The sequence below is a fragment of the Delphinapterus leucas genome, chromosome 11 (genome assembly GCF_059928025.1).
Source record: "Delphinapterus leucas isolate spDelLeu-1000000601 "Yukka" chromosome 11, BTC_Dleu_Yukka2, whole genome shotgun sequence".
NCBI lineage: Eukaryota > Metazoa > Chordata > Mammalia > Artiodactyla > Monodontidae > Delphinapterus > Delphinapterus leucas.
The window spans coordinates 82,818,090-82,839,067 of record NC_143139.1 but is presented as its reverse complement, the minus strand read 5'-3'; the positions used below and the strand labels follow the sequence as shown (position 1 = coordinate 82,839,067).

At 40.7% G+C, this 20,978-nt stretch overlaps 1 protein-coding gene across 6 annotated transcripts in view; it reads left to right on the top strand.

The window, feature by feature from the left end:
• The window catches only part of GNPTAB (N-acetylglucosamine-1-phosphate transferase subunits alpha and beta), an 81,917-nt gene extending 69,698 nt beyond the window's left edge, over positions 1-12,219 (top strand). For all 6 annotated transcript variants that reach the window (XM_022599772.2, XM_022599768.2, XM_022599770.2 and 3 more), the window contains 5 exons: positions 1,312-1,397; positions 1,691-1,789; positions 5,237-5,404; positions 8,785-8,875; positions 10,808-12,219. In XM_022599772.2, the coding sequence (XP_022455480.1) occupies positions 1,312-1,397; positions 1,691-1,789; positions 5,237-5,404; positions 8,785-8,875; positions 10,808-10,885 (522 nt within the window). In that variant the 3' untranslated portion in view covers positions 10,886-12,219. The remainder of the gene's footprint in view (positions 1-1,311; positions 1,398-1,690; positions 1,790-5,236; positions 5,405-8,784; positions 8,876-10,807) is intronic.
• Positions 12,220-20,978: the final 8,759 nt, after the last annotated feature.

Below are 20,978 nucleotides of genomic sequence, written 5' to 3'. Positions count from 1 at the left end.
GAGGAAGAAAGGAGAAAGTGTGCTGGGCTCCTAAACCATCTCCGCTCAGCCTCTCCCCTGGACCAGGCCTCTCTGGTCTTTACTCTCTTCGGGACCACATTGTGATCATACTGACAGGTTGCCTTAGAGGCTACTGACGTCACCCCAGGTCCGGGTGACACCCCAGCCACTTTGCGAGTGGCTCAGCCTGTTTCAGTGCTCGCTCCAGACTTGTCTTTCACCATCTGTATTTCCACATCTGTCCTTTCACTTGTCTGTCTTTCCTTCTCTATAAACTTTGGTTTCCTAGTAAGATTTTACAATTACCAACCCCTTGCACTTGTATAGAACTTAGAGAAGAGTATTCTTTTCTAAGGAAGATGATCTATGCGTAGAAAACAGTTATTCATCTTTCCCTTTTACAGGCATGATGAAAGGTTCTTGAGGGATTTTAGGGCTTTTTTTAAAGAAATGCACACATATTCATCTATTAGAGTATTTTACAGTTTTACCAAATATCTGGCATGAGGTTTAGAATCAGCAAATATCCTTTGAATGCTAAGGATTAAGTAAGTAGGGGCTTCTTTGCTAATGGTTATAAGTTAGTCTTGAGGCTTATGCAAATAAAGCTGTTTAGAGCATAAGTACTAATTATACAGACAGCATTAGTTAACATTACTCGAGTAAACTCTTAGCCAAGGTGTTGGCTTCATTACTGTAATTAACTGTGATTATACACAGGATAAAGTATTTTCTAATTAGACTATAAGAATGACAGCTTAGCTTATGCGTATCATATAGACCACTTCATTACAGTTTATCTTCGAAATTTATTTTCATTTTGAAAAAATTATAGCAATCACTTATAAGACTGTTTTAACAGGTAGTGTGTAGTAATGTGTGATTAAAATAAAACTTTATTCACAATAACAGGCAATAGCATGCGGGCCATAGTATGCCAATTTGATTTTTAAGAATATTACATTAAAATAGTCATCTTGGGCATCTTGGGTGGCGAAGTGGTTGGGAGTCCGCCTGCCGATGCAGGGGACACGGGTTCGTGCCCCGGTCCGGGAAGATCCCACACGCTGCGGAGCGGCTGGGCCCGTGAGCCATGGCCGCTGAGCCTGCGCATCCGGAGCCTGTGCTCCGCAACGGGAGAGGCCACAACAGTGAGAGGCCCGCGTACCGCAAAAAAAAAAAAAAAAAAGAAAAATAGTCATCTTAATTACTGAGTCTTTCTGTGCCCCCTTAAATTTTGCACCTGAGATGAATGCTTCAGTGGCCTCACCCTAGTCTTTGCCCTGATGTAATGTCTGTATTTTCTCGCAGCCACCAGTCACTAAAAGTCTAGTAACCAACTGTAAACCAGTAACTGATAGAATCCACAAAGCGTATAAGGACAAAAACAAATATAGGTAAGTACTACATACATTTTCTCTGTTTAATTTAAGGATAATTATGAGTGGTATTTTCATAATTTTACCATAGTTTATCTCTTAAGCATTCTTTGAAATTTATGTGAGATTTTTAGTAATATGGAAAAATTAAGTCATTCCAAGGATGCTGATTTTTTTAAAGTTTTATAAAATGCTTTTCTTATTGAAATTTTATTTTACATATCCACATAAATATTTAAACTCTTTAAATATGTTTTTATTTTACATATCCACATAAATATTTAAACTCTTTAAATATGTTTTGATATTAGATTTGAAATCATGGGAGAAGAAGAAATTGCTTTTAAGATGATTCGTACCAATGTTTCTCATGTGGTTGGCCAGTTGGATGATATAAGAAAAAACCCCAGGTACTGTTGTTTGTTGTTGTTTTTAATTTAGAACATTTTAGGTTCACAGCGCAATTGAATAGAAAGTATGGATGAAAAAAAGCAGTAGGACTAGAGAGATGGGAGTGGCTTATTTCTGTTTGGAGCAGACGGAAATGTCTAACGGTAGAGGTAGTGTTTGAACCGAGGGATGGGAGTTGTGAGTTGAGATCAGGCCCCGCTCGCACAGGGACTAGCACGGACATCTCAGAGTCCAGTGACAGGACTGTTCAGTGAGGCTGAGGGCTGGGCTGAGGGGCGGACAGCATCATCGGGGATGTGAGGCCAGACGGCTAGCACTCTCAGAGCATTTCTAAAAAGGTGCTACCAGAGAAGTTGTTTTGGTGGTTAGACCTGCAATTCAAAGTAAAGTTCAAATTAGCTTCTGAGGAAAAAGGAATGCTACCATAAATGTGAAAATCCAGTAAACTGCAGTCATTCTCTGGGGATAAATTCAATGTTCAGGTTTACATAAACCTTGAAAATTTCCAGCCTGCCCCCTAACAGTTGCCCTAGTTCGATAAAATTGGTTAAAATCTGCATTTTTGAGTTTTGAACTTTAGTGGGAAATAGGTGTTTCAGTAGTTTCTCAGAAAAAAAAACCTTGGCTTATGAAATTGAATATTTTCATCTGAGTTTTTCAAATGCTTTTGGAAGTTTTCAGTTTTATCTCTTTTAAATTATGATCTTAATTATACATGATCAGAGGTGTAAAATTTCCAGGCATTTTAAAGCCATGGCATTTTTTCTTAAAATTCCATTCTTGATTTTTGGGCCATGGCATTTTTTCTTAAAATTCCATTCTTGATTTTTGGGCAGGGGGGAATATGGAATTTTAAGAAAAATGAAAATATTTTTAATACTTATGTAGTATATTCATAAAATATTTCCTACAAAATAACAAATATTTCCCACAAGCTAAGCAAACAATAAGTCATAATAATTAAGAACCACCCAGCTTGCAGCTCTTTTTGTACATGCTGTTCCCTTCTTGGAATGCCCTGCTCAAATATAAAAAAACAAAAACAACCTTAAGAGCCAATTTCAGTACTTGCTTTTTGCTTCCCCCATTCTATCGACGTGCTTGCTCAGTCCTTGGTGATCTGTAGTGAGACCAATTGAGAATTTCGAGTTTTTAGTTGTACCCTATACTTTTATGTCTTGTGGCAGTTTGAAAGTTGTTGGGCGAGAGGATTCACAGACATCTTCATGATACTTAAAGGGATAGGGTTTTGCTGAAAAGACCCAAGGCAAGACAGGCTTTTCCAGCAGTGTCTGCCAGGCCCAGATACTCCTATAACCCTGAACAGATTTTATCATTTTTAACTCTTGTTCTGTTATTTTTAAGTCAGGAGTGGAAAACCAGCCTTCTGACTTACACTTTAAGAACAGGTTTATTGCATTAACAGGGAATCTAGGATAGGCAGTATCTGGGCTCTGCTGCCCTTCTCCCTTCCTGCTTGTGTTGGCTTCATCCTCAGGCTGGAGTATAGGGCAGCTGCACCAGTTCCAGTGTCCCTGCAGACATAGCCAAGTTCTGAGGCTATAGGGGACTGTCCCTTCCTGTGTATTGTGTGTTGTTCCCTCCCCCATTTCTATACCAGTCACCGTGAAGGGGAGGGATTCACTTACGCTAGTCAGAAGCTGACTCTGGGTTGGGGTGCGGTTGCCTACCTTTTGAGTCAGCTCATGGGGGAGAAATAACGGAGCAAAATGCAAGTTCTCATAGGAAGGAGAGGGAGTGTTTGCTGGGCACCCAGCAAGGTCTGCTTTAGTTACCCTGTGTCTACACATACTCTTTGTCTCATACATATACTTTCTTCTTTAACTTTTCCCAACTTATTGAAAAATTTTGAAGATACAGAAAAACTGAAAAAAATATTACAATAAACCCTTAGCTCAGACTTTTAAATTTTCAGCATTTTTCATGTCTGCTCTCTCTCTTCATCTCTCTGTATGAACACAAAAACACACAGGTTTGGTTTTTGTTTTGTTTGCTAAACCATTTGAAAATTAGTTGCAAACATCCAGACCCTTTACCCCTCATTATTTTAGCATGTCTTCTTTTTTTGGCTGCATTGGGTCTTCGTTGCTGGGCGTGGGCTTTCTCTAGTTGTGGCGAGCGGGGGCTACTCTTCGTTGCGGTGCGCGGGCTTCTCATTGCGGTGGCTTCTCTTGTTGCGGAGCACGGGCTCTAGAGCACAGGCTCAGTAGTGCTTAGCACATCTTCTAAACAGAGTCATTCTCCTTTATACCACAGGACCACTAACACATATCCAAGAACCTTAACACTGACTAAAATAATACCATCTAATAGATGGTCTATATTCAGACTTCACCAGTTGCATCTAGATGCCCTTTACAGCTGTTGTTTGTTTTTAATCTAGGAAACAGTCAAGCCTCATGCATTGTATTTGGTTGACATAACTCTTTAATATCCTTTAATTTAAACTTCCCCAACTTTAGAGAAGAGATAGGATAATGAACTTTCACTTACTCATCACTCATCTTCAATAAGCAGAGACTTTTCTCCTCCGTTGTCTTTTATAAGCATTTGTTTTTTAACTTTGTTGGTTTGAAATGGTATCAAGTTAATTCATTGCAATTAAGTCCATAGGTTTCCCATCTCTTTTTTTTTTAACCATATAAATGTTTGTATGTGTATATGAAGAAATCAGATTATATATTCTGTAGATTTCCTGAACTTTGGACGTTTCTGATTGTCTCCCAGTTGTTTAACGTGTTCCTCTGTCCCCTGTATTTCCTGTAAGTTGGTAGTAGGATCTGAGGGCTTTATTAGACTTGATAAAATTGTAAAAAAAAAAAAAAAAAAAAAATTCAATGTACTTCAAAAGTGGTGTTATCCCTACCTACTGTTTTAATGGGCCCTCAGTTTAGTGACTTTTGCCGGGAAGGGAACCTGAAACAAGTAGGGAAGCACCACTGTAACCTACTTTTTGCTGGAACTTTAGCCTCTTACAGCCTGGTTGGAGACATGTTAAGAAGTCATCAATCTCATAAAATCTATAGCTATAAGGAACCGTCTCTATCGCAGTGATCTACAGGACTGTTCTTAGTAATGTAACTGTATCAGTTCAGAGAACTCAGTTGTAGGCATTTAGTAGTTTTTCCCTGGATGGTAACAGAATGCTTCAGTCAGGGACATGCCAAATAGAAATTAAAATAATTTACTCCCATAGCTAGAAGGCACATTCAAAATTATCATCCCTAGTTCTTTTTGTTTTACAGGAGAGGAATATCTAAAGAAAAATTTTACAGAACATTATTCCCCTAGAGAATCATATCAGTAAATGCAACAGCTTGGGACATAAGTCCATTTAAAATATATTTGGAATCCACACTTCTTTTGTTAGGTAAGGATCATCCTTATGATAACCAGTAATAACCCTGGGTCTCTCTCGTTTCCAGGAAGTTTGTTTGCCTGAATGACAACATTGACCACAATCATAAAGATGCCCAGACAGTGAAGGCTGTTCTCAGGGACTTCTACGAATCCGTGTTCCCCATCCCATCCCAGTTTGAGCTGCCAAGGGAGTATCGAAACCGTTTCCTTCATATGCACGAGCTGCAGGAATGGTAAGTTTTCCTGTTTCATATACGTACATATGTGTATTTTTTCTTTTTTTAGAGTGATGAAATTTCTTTACTGTGTTATTTGCTTTCTTTGTAAAATACACGTATAGTTTTTATTGAGCTCACTGGCTGAGCACACTTTCTGAGCCTTATTCGTCATCACTGCCATCAGAGTGGCTGCCCTGTTTCTTGAGTACCTGCTGGGCAGTATATTTACTCTTTACAATGAAAGGTGCTACTCTTGTTGCCACGTTACAGGTGAGAGCACAGTAACAGAAGTGAGGGATTTGCTCAAGGTGGAGTAGCTGACAAGTGGCAAGTCCAGCCCGATTCCTGACCCTCCGTACTTTCGTTCCACTGTATTCCAAAGCTGCTTTAGAATGTTTCCTTCTTTGATTTTTACTACCAACACTTCATTAGAAAGATCATTTTATCTTTCAATTTAGGGAAATTTTTGACCCCTTGCCTGCCCGCCACACCAGGCACTAGGAACAGGGGCAAAGCCTCGGAGATACTGCGGGTTCGGTTCCAGACCACTGCCGTCCCCAGTTCACATAAAAGTTATGTTCAGACTATGTCATAGTCTATTAAATGTGCAATAGCATTATATCTAAAAAAAGTACATTCCTTAATTTAAAAATATTTGCTAAAAATGCTGACCACCATCTGAGCCTTCAGCAAGTTGTAGCCATATCAAAGGTCATTGATCGTAGATCACCGTGACAAACATAATGATGAAGAACTTTGAAATATTGCAAGAATTACCAAGATGTGATACAGAAATACGAGGTGAGCAAATGCTGTTGGGAAAATGGTGCCGACAGACTTGCTTGACACAGGGCTGTGCAGTGCAGTAAGGTGAGGCCAGTTAGGTGTGGTATTGCCTGTGCAAGACGGAAGGGACACTGCGCCGGCCTTCACCAGAAGCCAGCGAACCAGCCGTGACACGGAGGACGTGACTAGATAGGCTTCAGTGCTCTCAGAGTACAGAGGAGGAAGCAGCTATTCCATGACAGGACGGTGACATTTGGACTTGGTTTTGAATTATGAAAAGGACTTTTCCAGAAGACAGTGCTGTGGAGAGGGAAAGGAGAAATTGTGAAGGGCTGTATCTGAGTTAGACATCTTTCTTTAGAGAATAGGGGTTCCCAGGAGAGACTTTTTTAGATGTCTGTCTCATCAGAGTTCACGATTTGGAAAGATAACTAACAGTGCTTGCGGGGTGGACTGGTGAGGAAGGCGTCTGGAGTAAGGCAGTGTTGTCTGGGAACTTAAGGCAGAGAGACAAGCAGTAAGCATTTCACTTGTCCTGGAAACAGATGGTCAAGGTGTGAACCAAGGACATGGCCCAGGGAATAAAGAGAAGCAGTAGATACAATTGGCAGAGATTTGAGAGAGGAAATTAGCAGACCTTGGCAGCTAGAGCTCTTTGGTGTCTTGCAGTTGGGTAAGTGAGACAATTAGCATGTGTATTGCTACTATGTACATATTCTCATTTTCATAAGGAGAAGTTGTTACTAAATAACTTGTCTTCTAGCAATGGCAAGGAACGGCTTCTCACCATTTTCACTTTGCCTTAGCTCAGAGGAAAAAGATCTTTGGACGGTTCCAGCTGTCAGTCCCCACAAACAAATCCAGTTCGTGACTAAATTCACCTTCAAGGGCCTACTGAATAAAAAAGGAGTGGGCTTAAGAGTAGCTGGAGAGGGCTTTGATTTCTGTGTTGTACAGATGAGGTGAATCAGGTGCAGGTTGCTGATCCGGGGGCTTCCTTTTCCTCAGCCGCCCTGCTTCTGTTGGGCTGGCCAAAAAGTTCCTTCTGGTTTTTCCACATTACGGTTACGGAAGAAAACCTGAACGAGCTTTTTGGCCAACCCGATAGAAACTTCTTCCTTCGCTTTCAGCACTCCTGAGTCCCCGTCATCTTCCCCTGGTTTCCTGCAGTGGCTTTCTTCCTGTCCCTTTCTCGGGAAGAGCAGCTTCTGCACTTAGAGCAGTCCATGTGGTGTGCTTGTCGCTCCTTGTAGACTGTGAGCCCTCGTCGGGGCAGAGACTGGCTCTCCCTGTCCGAGTCCACTTGCATCCCTGGTGCATAGTAGGTGCTCAGTGCATGGCTGGCTGAGGGGAGCTCAGCTCCCCTGTTACAGGATTCTCTGGTCACTGGGGCAACTCATTAGCTGTGTCACAGCCTGTGGCTTCTTAGCTCTTCAAATTACACATAGATTCTGAATGATACTGTAGACGTTAGAACTCACCGAGCTGGTTTTTGATCCTCTTAACGTAGGAAACACAGGAGGAAGAACAGTGCGGGGCAGGGTACCGTTTGGAATATGTGACTCAGAGTAGAGACGCCCACTACCAGGCAGGTGTGAATAAGCCTGGAACTCAGCACAGAGGCCTAAACCTGGCAGTTGTTAGCATAGCATATCTTCTAAGCCTTATGTTAAGCATTTATTTAATCTTCATAACAAATTATTATTTCCATATTACAGGTGATGAAACTGCTGTACTCCCATTTATCTCCTAGGCCAGTTGATCCCACCCTCAGGATGTCTCTTCTGTTGCTTCATTCCTTCCATTCTCACTGCCCTAGTACAGCCCTCATTCTTTTCTCTGCCCAGACTGACCGGATTGCCTGCCTCTGGCCACCGGCTTTGACCTCCATCCTTCACACGGCCGCCATTTGCACCCCGATTGTGACACACGCACATGCTATATATCGTCCCCCTTCCCACAGAGTATTATGTCCAAACGCTATTGCACGGTTTTCCAGAACAGCCGCAGTTTACACCTACCTGCTTCTCCGTGGCCGCGCGTCCCCCGTGCAGACTTGGCTCAGCTGAGCAGGACGCAGCGGCTGCTGGCGCTCACCCCCTTTCTCAGCCACAGGCTCCCCTTCCCCACTTCAAGGCTCAAATGGAGTGTCCCCACCTCTGTGGTGCTTTCCTCATTTCACTGTTTTTCCACAAGACTCTGCTTTTGATAACAGATATTTCTGTCCACGTGTGTGATGGCTAGTTGTCTGCACGTCAGCGCCTCCCCAGGTTTGCAGATACTTTAGAGCAGGGACTTCTCCTTGTCACCTTGCTGTATCCACAGGAGGTGTTGGTTGGGTGACTGAGCAAATACAAATGAATGGAAGAGGGGATTTTGTTTAATTTGTTAAAAATGAAGTCCTCTCCCCTGCCTGGGTAACTTTTACTAATTCCAATATTTACTATAACAATGAAAATCTGAACTCAGGTGGGAAATGTATAATTATGTTAACATTTTAGAATTGCCTCCAGCCATTGTTTTTGCTTTGCTAAACTAGTAGCTTTACTAAGTAATGATAGTTAAACCCTACACATAACTACATATTTTCCTTCTTTCTCTCTGAACAGGAGGGTGTATCGAGACAAATTGAAGTTTTGGACTCATTGTGTGCTAGCAACATTGATTATATTTACTGTATTCTCATTTTTTGCTGAACAGGTAAGTGTTATATTTTATGTGGATGTCAAACAGTATTTCTTGGTATCATTGATTTTTTTTAAGAAAATGATATAAATTCATAAGAAGAAAATGTTTATTTCTCCTGTTGGCTTATACTCATGTTAAATATTTCATAATATTCAGGCAACAGTCATAATCGCCTTTTTTTTTTCCCATTTATCTTCTAAACCTATAACCAGTATTCTTTGTACCTGGAGCTCAATAAATAGAGCTTTTCAGTTTTAGCCTGAAGTCTGCAAGTCAGACTATTTTAAACCAAAAAAACCACCTCGAATCTGCATCTGACACTAATTTTCTGTTAATCTTTCCAAACTAGTGGCCACAGCGTCTTATCTTCAGGCCTCCCCCTGTTCTGCTGACGGTGCCTGGCTCGGGCACACGGCCCGTCTCCCACTTACATTTCCTTTGAGCTGCTGGGAGTTCATCCCCACACAGGCGCACACACAGCCACCTCCCAGAAGTCAGAGGGAGATTTGTGAGGTCAAAAGAAAGGGATAAGAGAGTCCTCATTAGGCCACAGCAGGTGTGAGATGCTCTGGAAAGAAAGGATTCGGAAGGAAGGGACGGGTGTCTGGGCTGACCGACTTGTGCCGGGCAGGCGAACCTGCCTCAGTCCCGTTCCAGGTGACTCTCAGGTGGAGCTTTTCTGGCTGTCAGGACGGGAGGCTTACACTGAGTTTACTTACATTGAGGAGGCCGGGCGTGGGGCGGCGGCCCTAGAACTGAGAGCTTTAGGATAAATAGCCCTGGGCTTTGCGCTGCAGATGGAAGGAAACTCAGGAAATAAAGGTCTGACGGGCGAGCAGGACGGCAATTTAACCTTCATCCACTTCCCACGGAATAGAAGCCTTCCTCTTGGTCTTGTTGCCATTGTTCTTGGCAAGTAAAAATCTTAGAAAAAAAATCTTAAACAGATTGTACCTGCTTTTAGAACGGAGGTCCAGCGAGGAACCTGTGAGTCAGCTGTGTGCTGGCCTGCGATGGGGGAGGAGAGGGACACCGGCTGAAAGGAGCAGCTGGCGGCCATGGAAGGAACAGGAGGGTCTTTCTCCGCTGTCGTTTATACCTGCAGAGAATAGGGGACCAGAGAGGCAGGGCGAGGGGGAGAGGAAGGGAAGAGTAAATCCCCTCTCCTCCCCGACACCCTGCTCTTCACCTGCCTGAATCGAATTCCTTAACTCCTGCACACTCCCACACAAGCCAGGGCTGCCTCTTCCGCTGCCCCAGAATCCCAGCTCGTCATCCAGACCAGGGTGGTCCCATGCGTGGGCAAAGTTCTGCTTTCACCTCAAGATGGAGCAGTAGAAATTGAAACTTTCTTGTAAAGGTGGTCAGGTTTTCTATTTCAGATGTATCATGGATAAACTGTTTCTATTAGAAGTATTTATCTAAGTTCTAAGCTGCTAAGTTATAAATGAACTTTTGTATTTCAACCCATTCATGAACTTGAAAATACAGGCAATGCCCAATGATTATTGCTGTGGTCACTAAGTATAGGAAAAAAAAGTGGTGATAGAATTCTTAAAAAAAAATTAAAATTCCAACTTACACATGTAGTCATTTTCAAACCCAGAGACAGTATCTTAAGGGCTGAAGAGTCCATTTCCTTCAGTAGAAAGACTTGACAGACAGACAGACACTGTGAAAATAAATATACGTGGTAATTGCTATGTAAAAATCTGTAGTTTTTATAGGTCTTAAAAAAATGAAACTTGGACCAGAGTAACTTCAGCCCTACAAAGCCAAACAAAATCAGTGGTTGGTTTCGTTTTGAGGGGAGGAATGATGTTTGTTTGCTGTTTTTTATGTATAGGACTGTGGAAAAGATTAAGGTCATAAGACCCTCAGAAAGAAAGTTAAAGTTTGTCAACCTGGAGAATTAAAATTTATTTTCTGTCTTTCATCCTTTAGTTAACTGCACTTAAGCGGAAGATATTTCCCAGGAGGAGGATACACAAAGAAGCCAGTCCTGACCGAATCAAGGTATAAAGGATCTTCATCTGAAAATCTACCTCAGCATTCACTGAGCATTTTAAAACTCGACATCAGAGATGTCTTCATGATGTAATGCTTAGCCAGCTTGGCCTGAAGAAGGAATACCGTCCAGTATGATACTTGGTTTCTGGAATGAATATAGCCTACTGACCAGGAATTGCTTAACCAACACACGGGAGATTTGTGTGTTGAGCAGCTCTGGTTTTACTTTTAAAGCATCTGCTCGCGGACCGATCTTTCTTTTAATGAAAAGCCTCGCCGATGAGAGACAGCAATGGTTGCTGTGGCAACTGAGCAGCGAACTATATGAGAAGCCTACGCCAGCTTGAGTGCTATTGCTAAGAGTCCCCAGTCTTTTGCATTCCAAAGCTTTTTGCTGTGGTTTTACATTTTGGGGTTTTTTTGTTTCTTTCTCTTTTCCATTTCTCATTTTTAAAGTAAGTACATACTAAGTTAACTAAGTTATCCTTGCTTTTGCAAACAATGAATCGGGATGTGTAAACATGTTTTTATAGATGTTATTTAACTAATGCAGCAATATCATGTCCTATTGGCAGTACCTACATTATGGATTTTATTAACATTTAAAACAATGTGATCTTAACCCACTTACCATTATTTATGAGCTCAGTGACTGACATCTGATACTTTGTGCTTGTTTTCTTCAGCCCCTAAGAATACTGTGATTTCATGTGGAGGCCTGATTACAAAGGGCTAGAGTTAAGTAGCTGAGCTACTTGCCAGATGTAATTATGTTTTGAAGATGTACATATTCAAAAAGAAGTGCCTCATTTTAGAAATGAGTAGTGCTGGTGGTAGTGGCCCGCAACAGTGGTGTCTTCTTTAATGCTCATCAGTATATTCCAGTAGCTGGCTCTCAGTCAGTTTCACATAATGAAGGGTCAGGAAACTTTTTCTGTAAAAAAGCCACATGGTAAATATTTGCAGGCCACATGTAGTCTGTGTTTAGTTTAGCTTTTGTTTTTAACAATCCTTTAAAAATGTCAAAACCATGTCTAACTCGCAGATGTACAAAAACAGGCCACCAGCTGGATTTGGGCCATAGGCCATTGGTCTGTGACCACTGGGATAGAGAATTAGTATTTTTATGTGTGAGTAAGCCCTGATGTTCAGCCATGTTTTATTTATGTCATTGTACTGTGGATTTTATGTGTCCTTTTTGAACTCTGACAGGTATTTTAGATCATGATCTTAACAGTATTCTTTGAAAATGGCATACATATTTTGTAAAAAGAACTTGTAAATAACTGTGTGCTGTAAGAGTTATGTATTTCAAAAACTGAAGTCTCATAAAAACTTAAATTTTATCTGCTGCTTTGATTTTTAATCTTTGAGGAGTGAGTTCGTTATCCAGATTCAGAAATCACTTTGAGTGCTTACATGGAATGTCAGGATCTGTCCTTAACACAACTGAAATTAAGTGGAAAGCAGTGTAAGGAGAGGGTGGTAGTATTACAACCTGGAGAATGTCATTATATGGGGGAAAATAAGTTCTAAATGGGATTTATGTGGTAAAAATTCAGGGGTTATCTGGGTATCATTCTTAACGTGAAGAATTCTAGAAAAGTTAGGGAAATGAATATTTGGGTGTGATGGAGATTTCTGGTCAGGTGAATATAATCCACACCTTATTCAGAGCTTAATAGATAATGAGATGGATAACAGAATCAGAATGTTGATAGAATCATTTATCTAATGATTCAGTAGAATCATTAGAACAAAAGAACCTCAGAAGTTGATGAGTCGTCAAATGGTCTTCCAGAATTTTAAAGCCTCAGAACCAATCGTCCAAATGAAACCCTCTGGAAGACCAGTATGTAACACAGAAGAGGGAAAGCTGCTCATCCTACCTGACCCCAAGGCGGTGCCTCCAAAACTCCCAGGCTTCACAGGCAGAGTTTCAAAGCCCTACATCTTGTGTGTTATCATCGAGGACACTAGGGTCAGGAAGATTACGTGACTTGTCCAAGGTCTCACAGCCAGTTGGGGGCAGAGGTGGGCTGGAGCCCAGCTTGTCTCTTTCTCTAGTCCCCTCCAGGCCATGCCGCCTCCCCAGGACACAGTGGCATGTGCAGGTGAAAAGCACACTCTCTGCGGTCCGACTTGCGGCATTCGAGTCCTCGCTCCTAGACACTGATTGCCAAGATTCAGCTTTCTCTTCTAAAACGTAGGAGGCAACGCTGGTGTCTGCCTACCTCATAGGCTTCTGGTGAGGATGGAGGAAATGACATGCAACATACCCAGCACAGTGCCTGGCAAATACTCCTGCCTGATAAATGTCAGTGGTGAGGATGACAATGAGGAAAGTATGTAAAGGATGGTTACCCAGGTCAGGGGTGAGGTTTCCAGTGTAGTCTTTAGGGTGAAATCATTACATTGCCCTTAGCTAAGAAAGTGACACATTTTCTAATTAAAAATATTTTTTGCCTACTTTTTCTTAAAGTGTTTATTTTTAAAACTGTTTTTACACACACCAAAAAGCATACAGATAATGATCAAGGGTTTAAAAGTGAACTGTGATTGCAGCTTAGGTCAGAACATTTAAGGAAGGAATAGCACTAATCCCCCAAAATTCTTCCAGAGCGTGGAAAGGAGAAGGAAAACATTGTCTCATTTTTCCGTCAAGGTCAACACAACCCCACGCCAAAGCCTGGTTCAGTTGCCACAAGAAAGGAAAAACCATAGGCCAGTCTACCTCATGGGAATCCCAAACGAAACACTAGCAAGCCAGGTTAGTTCATTCTCCCAAGGAGCAACACTTTATGATCAGGCTGGGCCCATTCCAGGATTGCAGGTTGGCCCAACACTTGAAAAGCAGTGCACATCACATCCGGAGGGCCAAAAAGGGAAACTGCAAGAAGGATTCCCACGTGGTTAGGTAGGATAGGAAGAAAAACATCGGCTCGGAAACAAAACAGAACAAAACAAAAAACCCCAGAATTCCCTGGTGGTCCAGTGGTTAGGATTCCATGCTTTCACTGCCAAGGGCCCGGGTTCAATCCCTGGTCAGGGAACTAGGATCTCACAAGCTGGACAGCACAGTCAAAAAATAAAACAGCATTGAGTCGAGACCTGTGCCCCTGAGAGGGGACTCACAGGGGAGGGGAGGGGAAATCGCAAGGGCAGAGACTTGCCCCGAGGAGTGAGCGGCTTGAGCCACAGACTGGGCCTCCCACGCAGAGGAGAGAAGCCTAGACCCCACTCGTGAGAAGTACACGGGTGCTGGCTCATCCCCAGACAGGGTGGAGAGAGGTCTGCCCTAGTGGCTGCTATCTTACTGCACGCCCCATTTGAGCTGAATGAACACCCCACTCCCCTCACTCCACACCACAGCTGGTACTGGATCTAGTGCAGCCAGGTCCTGGGAAAAGACTTGATTTAGCATGCAGAAGTGGCTGGGAGGCCTGGTGTATGATCCAGGTGGAGTGGCAGAGGCCACTGGCATTTACTCAGACAGTGTCACAGAAGCAGCCCAGACTTCTGACAGCAGCCCAGCTGCTTCAGTGCCCACAACCAGAATGCCATGAGCCCCAGCCAAGCAAATGCTTGAGCCCTGCCCATTCCACACCACAACACTGCACTAGATGTGGGACAACCACAACAAGGGAAAAGATGCGACCTTAGGCTACGTCTGAGTGGAGCTGCAGACACCTGTATAGGCAGTGCATGGAACCTCTCTAAGTACACGAGCCCCACTTACTTCTGCACTACCCTCCTTGGGGCAAAGGCCCCGATGCAGGGAGAAGGAAAAAAACACAAAGGGAGCAGAGCCAGCTCAAGCCTGACCCTCAGGGCATCCACTCCAGCCACTTGGGAGCAGGCCCTGCCCCTGCCACTGAGCAGAGAAGAAGTCCGCCTCACACCCTGTGCAGACTCTAGCTCTAGCAACACCAGCCACACCCCCTATCGAAGTGGCAGTGGACAGCACACCCTGAGGAAAGATGTGGCTGACATCCACATCAAATCCAGCCCTCCCATCAAAGACACTGGGCACATGCAGTCTACACAGGGATGCTCCTACATAAAAACACCCCTTCAAGACAGTAGATAACTGTTAAACCTAAATTCATAGAGACAGAGAAAGTTAAGTAAAATGAAAAGGCAGAGGAACTACTCTCAGTTGAAAGAGCAAGAGAAAACTCCTGAAAAAATAATGCAACAGAGATAATCAGTCTACCAGACAATGAATTCAAGAAGTTGGTAATAAAAATGCTAACTAAATTAAGAGAATCAATCTAAGCACAGATCATTTTAACAAGGAACTAGAACTTAATAAAAAAATAGATAATTAAATTTCTGAGATAAAAAGCACTCTAGAAGCAGTGAATAGACAACTAACTGACAGAGAAGAACACATAAGTGATCTGGAAGACTGAATAATGGAAATCACTCAATCGGAAGAGCAGACAGACAAAACAAACAAAAACAATGAAAGCAACATACAAGATCTATGGGATAGTATAAAACGTGCCAACTTTCACATTATAGGGGTTCCAGAAGGAGAAGAGAGAGAGAAGGGGATTGAAAATGTATTTGAAGAAATTATGGCTGAAAAATTCCCAAACCTAAAGAAGGAAACAGATATCCAGGTTCAGAAAGCACAGAAAGTCCCCAAGAAGATGAATGCAAACAGACCCACACCAAGACATATCATAATTAAAATGGCAAAAGTCAGAGAATTCTAAAGGCATCAAGAGAAAAAAAAGAGTCATATACAAGGGAATCCCCATAAAGTTATCAGCTGACTTCTCTGCAGAAACTTTGAAGGCCAAAAGGGAGTGACATGATATATTCAAAGTCCTAAAAGGGAAAAACCTGCAACCTAGTATACTCTACCCAACAAGATTATCTTTTAGGATAGCAGGAGAGAGAAAGAATCTCTCAGCAAAAATAAAGAAATCAGCAATATTAAACCTACCTTGAAAGAAGTGTGGAAGGGTCTTCTCTGAAAGGGAAAAATCCCAGTAGGAAAGGCAAATATGTAGTAAGGATTGAAGATCACTTAAATAAGCCAGTAGATAGATTTAAAATTTTTTTTAATTGAAAAGCAATTATGACTACAATAAACAGTAAAGGGATAAGCATGAAGATATAAAATATGACATGAAAAACAAAACATGGTAGAGGGGAATAAAAAATGTAGATCTTTTATGGACTTAGAGATGATCATATTAAGTAAGTCAGAAAGAGAAAGACAAATACCATATGATATCACTTATATGTGAAATCTAAAATATGACACAAATGAACCTATCTATGAAACAGAAGCAGACTCACAGACACAGAGAACAGACCTGTGGTTGCCAAGGCAGGGGGTGGGGGTGTTGGGGAGGGAAGGATTGGGAGTTTGGGGTTAGTAGATGCAAACCATTATAAATAAAATGGATAAACAACAAGGTCCTACTGTATAGCACAGGGAATTATAGTCAATATCCTGTGATAAACCATAGAGGAAAAGAATTTTTAAAAGGATATGTGTGTGTGTGTGTGTGTGTGTGTGTGTGTGTATATATATATCTGAATCACTTTGCTATACAGCAGAAATTAACACACTGTAAATCAACTAACTTCAATTAAAAAGTTAAAAATTTAAATGTAGGGCTTCCCTGGTGGCGCAGTGGTTGAGAATCTGCCTGCTAATGCAGGGGACATGGGTTCAAGCCCTGGTCTGGGAAGATCCCACATGCCATGGAGCAACTAGGTCCGTGAGCCACAACTACTGAGCCTGTGCGTCTGGAGCCTGTGCTCTGCAACAAGAGAGGCCGCGATAGTGAGAGGCCCGCGCATCGCGATGAAGAGTGGCCCCCGCTTGCCACAACTAGAGAAAGCCCTCGCACAGAAACAAAGACCCAGCACAGCCAAAAGTAAATAAATAAATAAATAAAATTTAAAAGTAACTGTACCATTAAAAAAATTTTTTTAATGTAGATCTTTTAGAATGTGTTTGAACTTAAATGATTATCAGTTTAAAGCAAGTAGATATAATTATGGGTCAATATATATGAACCCTATGGTAACCACAAATCAAAAACCTACAGTAGTACACAAAAACCAAAAAGAAAGGAACTTAAGCATACTACAAAAGAAAACCATCAGATCACAATGGGAGAAACAAAAAGAAGAAATGAACAGAGAAGAACAGAGAAGATCAATGAACTAAATGATCCAATCAAAAGACATAGGGTGGCTAATTGGATAAAAAAACAAGACCCTTCAATATGCTGCCTACAAGAGACTCACTTCAGGGCAAAAGACATACAGACTGAGAGTGGGGATGGTAAAAAGATTTTATGCAAACGGAAATGACAAGAAAGTGGGGGTAGCAATAATCATATCAAACAAAATAGACTTTAAAACAAAAGCTATAATGAAAGACAAAAAAAGAGCATTACATAATGATAAAGGGATCAATACAAGAAGAGGATATTATACTTGTTAACATATACACATCCAATACAGGAGCACCTTAAATAGATGAAGCAAATGCTAACATACATAAAGGGAGAAATTGAGAGTAATACAATAATAGTAGGAGACTTTAACACCCTACTGACATCAGTGCACAGGTCATCCAGACAGAAAATGAATAAGGCAACAGAGGTCTTAAGTGATACAATAGACCAGTTGGACTTAATTGATATCTCAAGGACATGACATCCAAAAAAAGCAGAATACACATTCTTTTCAAGTGCACATGGAATGTTCTCCAGGATAGATCACATACTATGTCACAAAACAAGCCTCAACAAATTAAAGAGCACAGAAATTATATCAAGCATTTTTTTGGATCACAATGGGATGAAAGTAGAAATCAATTACAGAAAAAAAAAGGGGGGGAAGATGTGCAAACTAAATGACATGCTACTAAAAAAACCAATGGGTCAATAATGAAATCAAAGAGGAAATCAGAAAATACCTCAAGACAAATGAAAATGAAAACACAACTTTCCAAAATCTCTGGGATATAGCAAAAGCTATATCTATATACTAAGAGGGAAGTTCATAGTGATACAGGCCTTCCTCAAGAAGCAAGAAAAATCTCAAACAACCTAGAATTAGAAAAAGAAGAACAAAAAAAGCCCAAAGTCAGCAGAAGGAAGGAAAAAAAGATCAGAGAAGAAATAAAATAGGGATCAAAAAAGCAATTAGAAAATATGAAACCAAGAGCTGTTTTTTTTGAAAAACTAAATAAAACTGATAAACTTTAGCCAGTTTCACCAAGAAGAAAAGAGAGAGGACCCAAATAAAATAAGAAATGAAAGAGGAGAAATAACAACCCATACCACAGAGAAAAAAATTCATGATACTATGAACAGTTATATGCCAACAAATTCAACAACCTAGAAGAAATGGACAAATTTCTAGAAATGTACAGCTTGCCAAGACTGAGTCAAGAAGAATCAGATAATTTGAACAGACCAATCACTAGAAGTGAAATTGAATCTGTTATAAAAAGAAAAAAAACAAAAAAGAACTCTCAGCAAACAAAAGTCCAGGACTGGACAGCTTCACAGGGGAATTCTACCAAACATATAAAAAAGAACTAATACCTATCCTCAAATTATTCCAAAAGGATTGAGGAGGGAACACTCCTAAATTTATCCTACAAGGCCACCATCACCCTGATACCAAAACCAAAGATACTACAGAAAAAGGAAATTACAGGCCAATATCTTTTGAATATAGATGCAAAAATCCTCAACAAAATACTAGCAAACTGAATCCAACCAATACATAAAAAGATCATTACCATGATCAAGTTAGATTTATTCCAGAGTAACAAGGATGGTTCAACATATGCAAATCAGTGTGATACACCACATTAACAAAAGACAGAAATCACATGATCATCTCAGATGCATCTCTAAAAGCATTTGACAAAATTCAACATCAATTCATGATAAAAACTCCCATCAAAGTGAGTATAGAGGGAACATAACATAATAAAGGCCATTTACGACAAACCCATAGCCAACATAATATCCAACAATGAAAAGCTGAAAGCCTTCCTGCCGAATTCAGGAACAAAACAAGTATACCCCTCTTACCACCTCTATTTACCATAGTATTGGAAGCCCTAGCCACAGCAGTCAGACAAGAAATAAAAGGTATCCAAATTGGAAGGGAAGAGGTAAAACTGTCACTATTTGCAGATGAAATTATACTTTTATAGAGAACCCTAAAGTCTCCCCTAAATGAATTCAGCAAGGTTGCAGGATATGAGATTACTATACAGTAACTGCTTCATTTCTATACACTAATAATAAAATATAAGTTTAAAAAAATCCCATTTAAAATTTCATAAATAAATACTTAGGAGTAAACTTAACCAAGGAGGTGAAATACATATACTCTGAAATCTGTAAAACATTGATTAAGGAAACTGAAGATGATTCAAAGAAATGGAGAGATATCTCATGCTCTTGGATTGGAAGGATATTACTAACATGGCCATACTACCCAAAGCAATCTACAGATTTAATGCAGTCCCTATCAAAATACCCAGGACATTTTTCAAAGAAAAAAAACAAATAATCCTAAAATTTGTATGTAACCACAAAAGGCCCTGAATTGCCAAAGCAATCCTGAGAAAAAAAGAACAAAGCTGGAGGTATAACCCTCCCAGACTTCAGACTATACTACAAAGCTACAGTAATCAAAACAGCATGGTACTGGCACAAAAAGAGACACATAGATCAATGCAACAGAATAGAAAGTCCAGAAATAAAACCATGCACCTACCATCAATTAATCTACAAAAAAAGGAGGCAAGAATATATTGATGCAATGCAGAAAAGACAGTCTCTTCAGCAAGTGGTGCTGGGAAAACTGGACAGCCACATGTAAAACAATGATATTAGAACATTCTTTTACACCATATACAAAAATAAACTGAAATGGTTTAAAGACCTAAATGTCAGACCTCAAACCATAAAACTCCTAGAAGACAACACAGGCACAACACTCTTTGACATAAATCGTAGCAGTATTTTCTTAGATCAGTCTCCTAAGACAAAAGAAATGAAAGCAAAAACAAATGGGACTTAATTAAACTTTTGCACAGCAAAGGAAACCACTGACAAATTGAAAAGACAACCTACAGAATAGGAGAGAATATTTGCAAATGATGTGACTGACAAGGGGTTAGTGTCTAAAATATACAAACAGTTCATACAATTCAATATAAAAAAAATCGAATCAAAAAACTGGGAAGACATGAATAGTCATTTTTCCAAAGAAAACATACAGATTGCCAACAGGCACATGAAAAAATGCTAATCACTAATTATTAGAGAAATGCATATCAAAAGCACAATGAGATATCACCTCATACTTGTCAGAATAGCTATCAAAAAGTCTACAAATAACAAATATTGGATTTGGAGAAAAGGGAACCCTCATATACTGTTGGTAGGTACGTAAATTGGTGCAGACCCTATGGAAAACCGAATGGAGGTTCCGCAAAAATCTACAAATACGGACTTCCTTGGAAGTCCAGTGGTTACAACTCAATGCTCCCAATGCAGGGGGCACAGGTTTGATCCCCGGTAGGGGAACTAAGATCCTTCATGCTGCACGGTGCGGCCCAAAAAAAAAAAAATTTTTTTTTTAATTAGAAATACCATATGATCCAGCAATTCTACTCCTGGGTATATATCCAGAAAAAATGAAGACACTAATTGAAAAAGATATATGCACCAAAATGTTCATAGCAGCACTATGTACAATAGCCAAGACATGGGAGCAACCCAAGTGCTCATCAACAGACAATTGGATAAAGAAGCTGTGGTATATATATATATAATGGAATATTAGCTTAAAAAAAATGAAATACTGAGGGACGGCTTGAAGATGGCGGAAGAGTAAGACGCGGAGATCGCCTTCCTCCCCACGGATACACCAGAAATACATCTAAACGTGAAACAACTCCTACAGAACACCTACTGAAGGCTGGCAGAAGATCTCAGACCTATCAAAAGGCAAGAAACTCCCCACGTACCTGGGTAGGGCAAAAGAAAAAAAGAAAAAACAGAGACAAAGAATAAGGACGGCACCTGCACCAGTG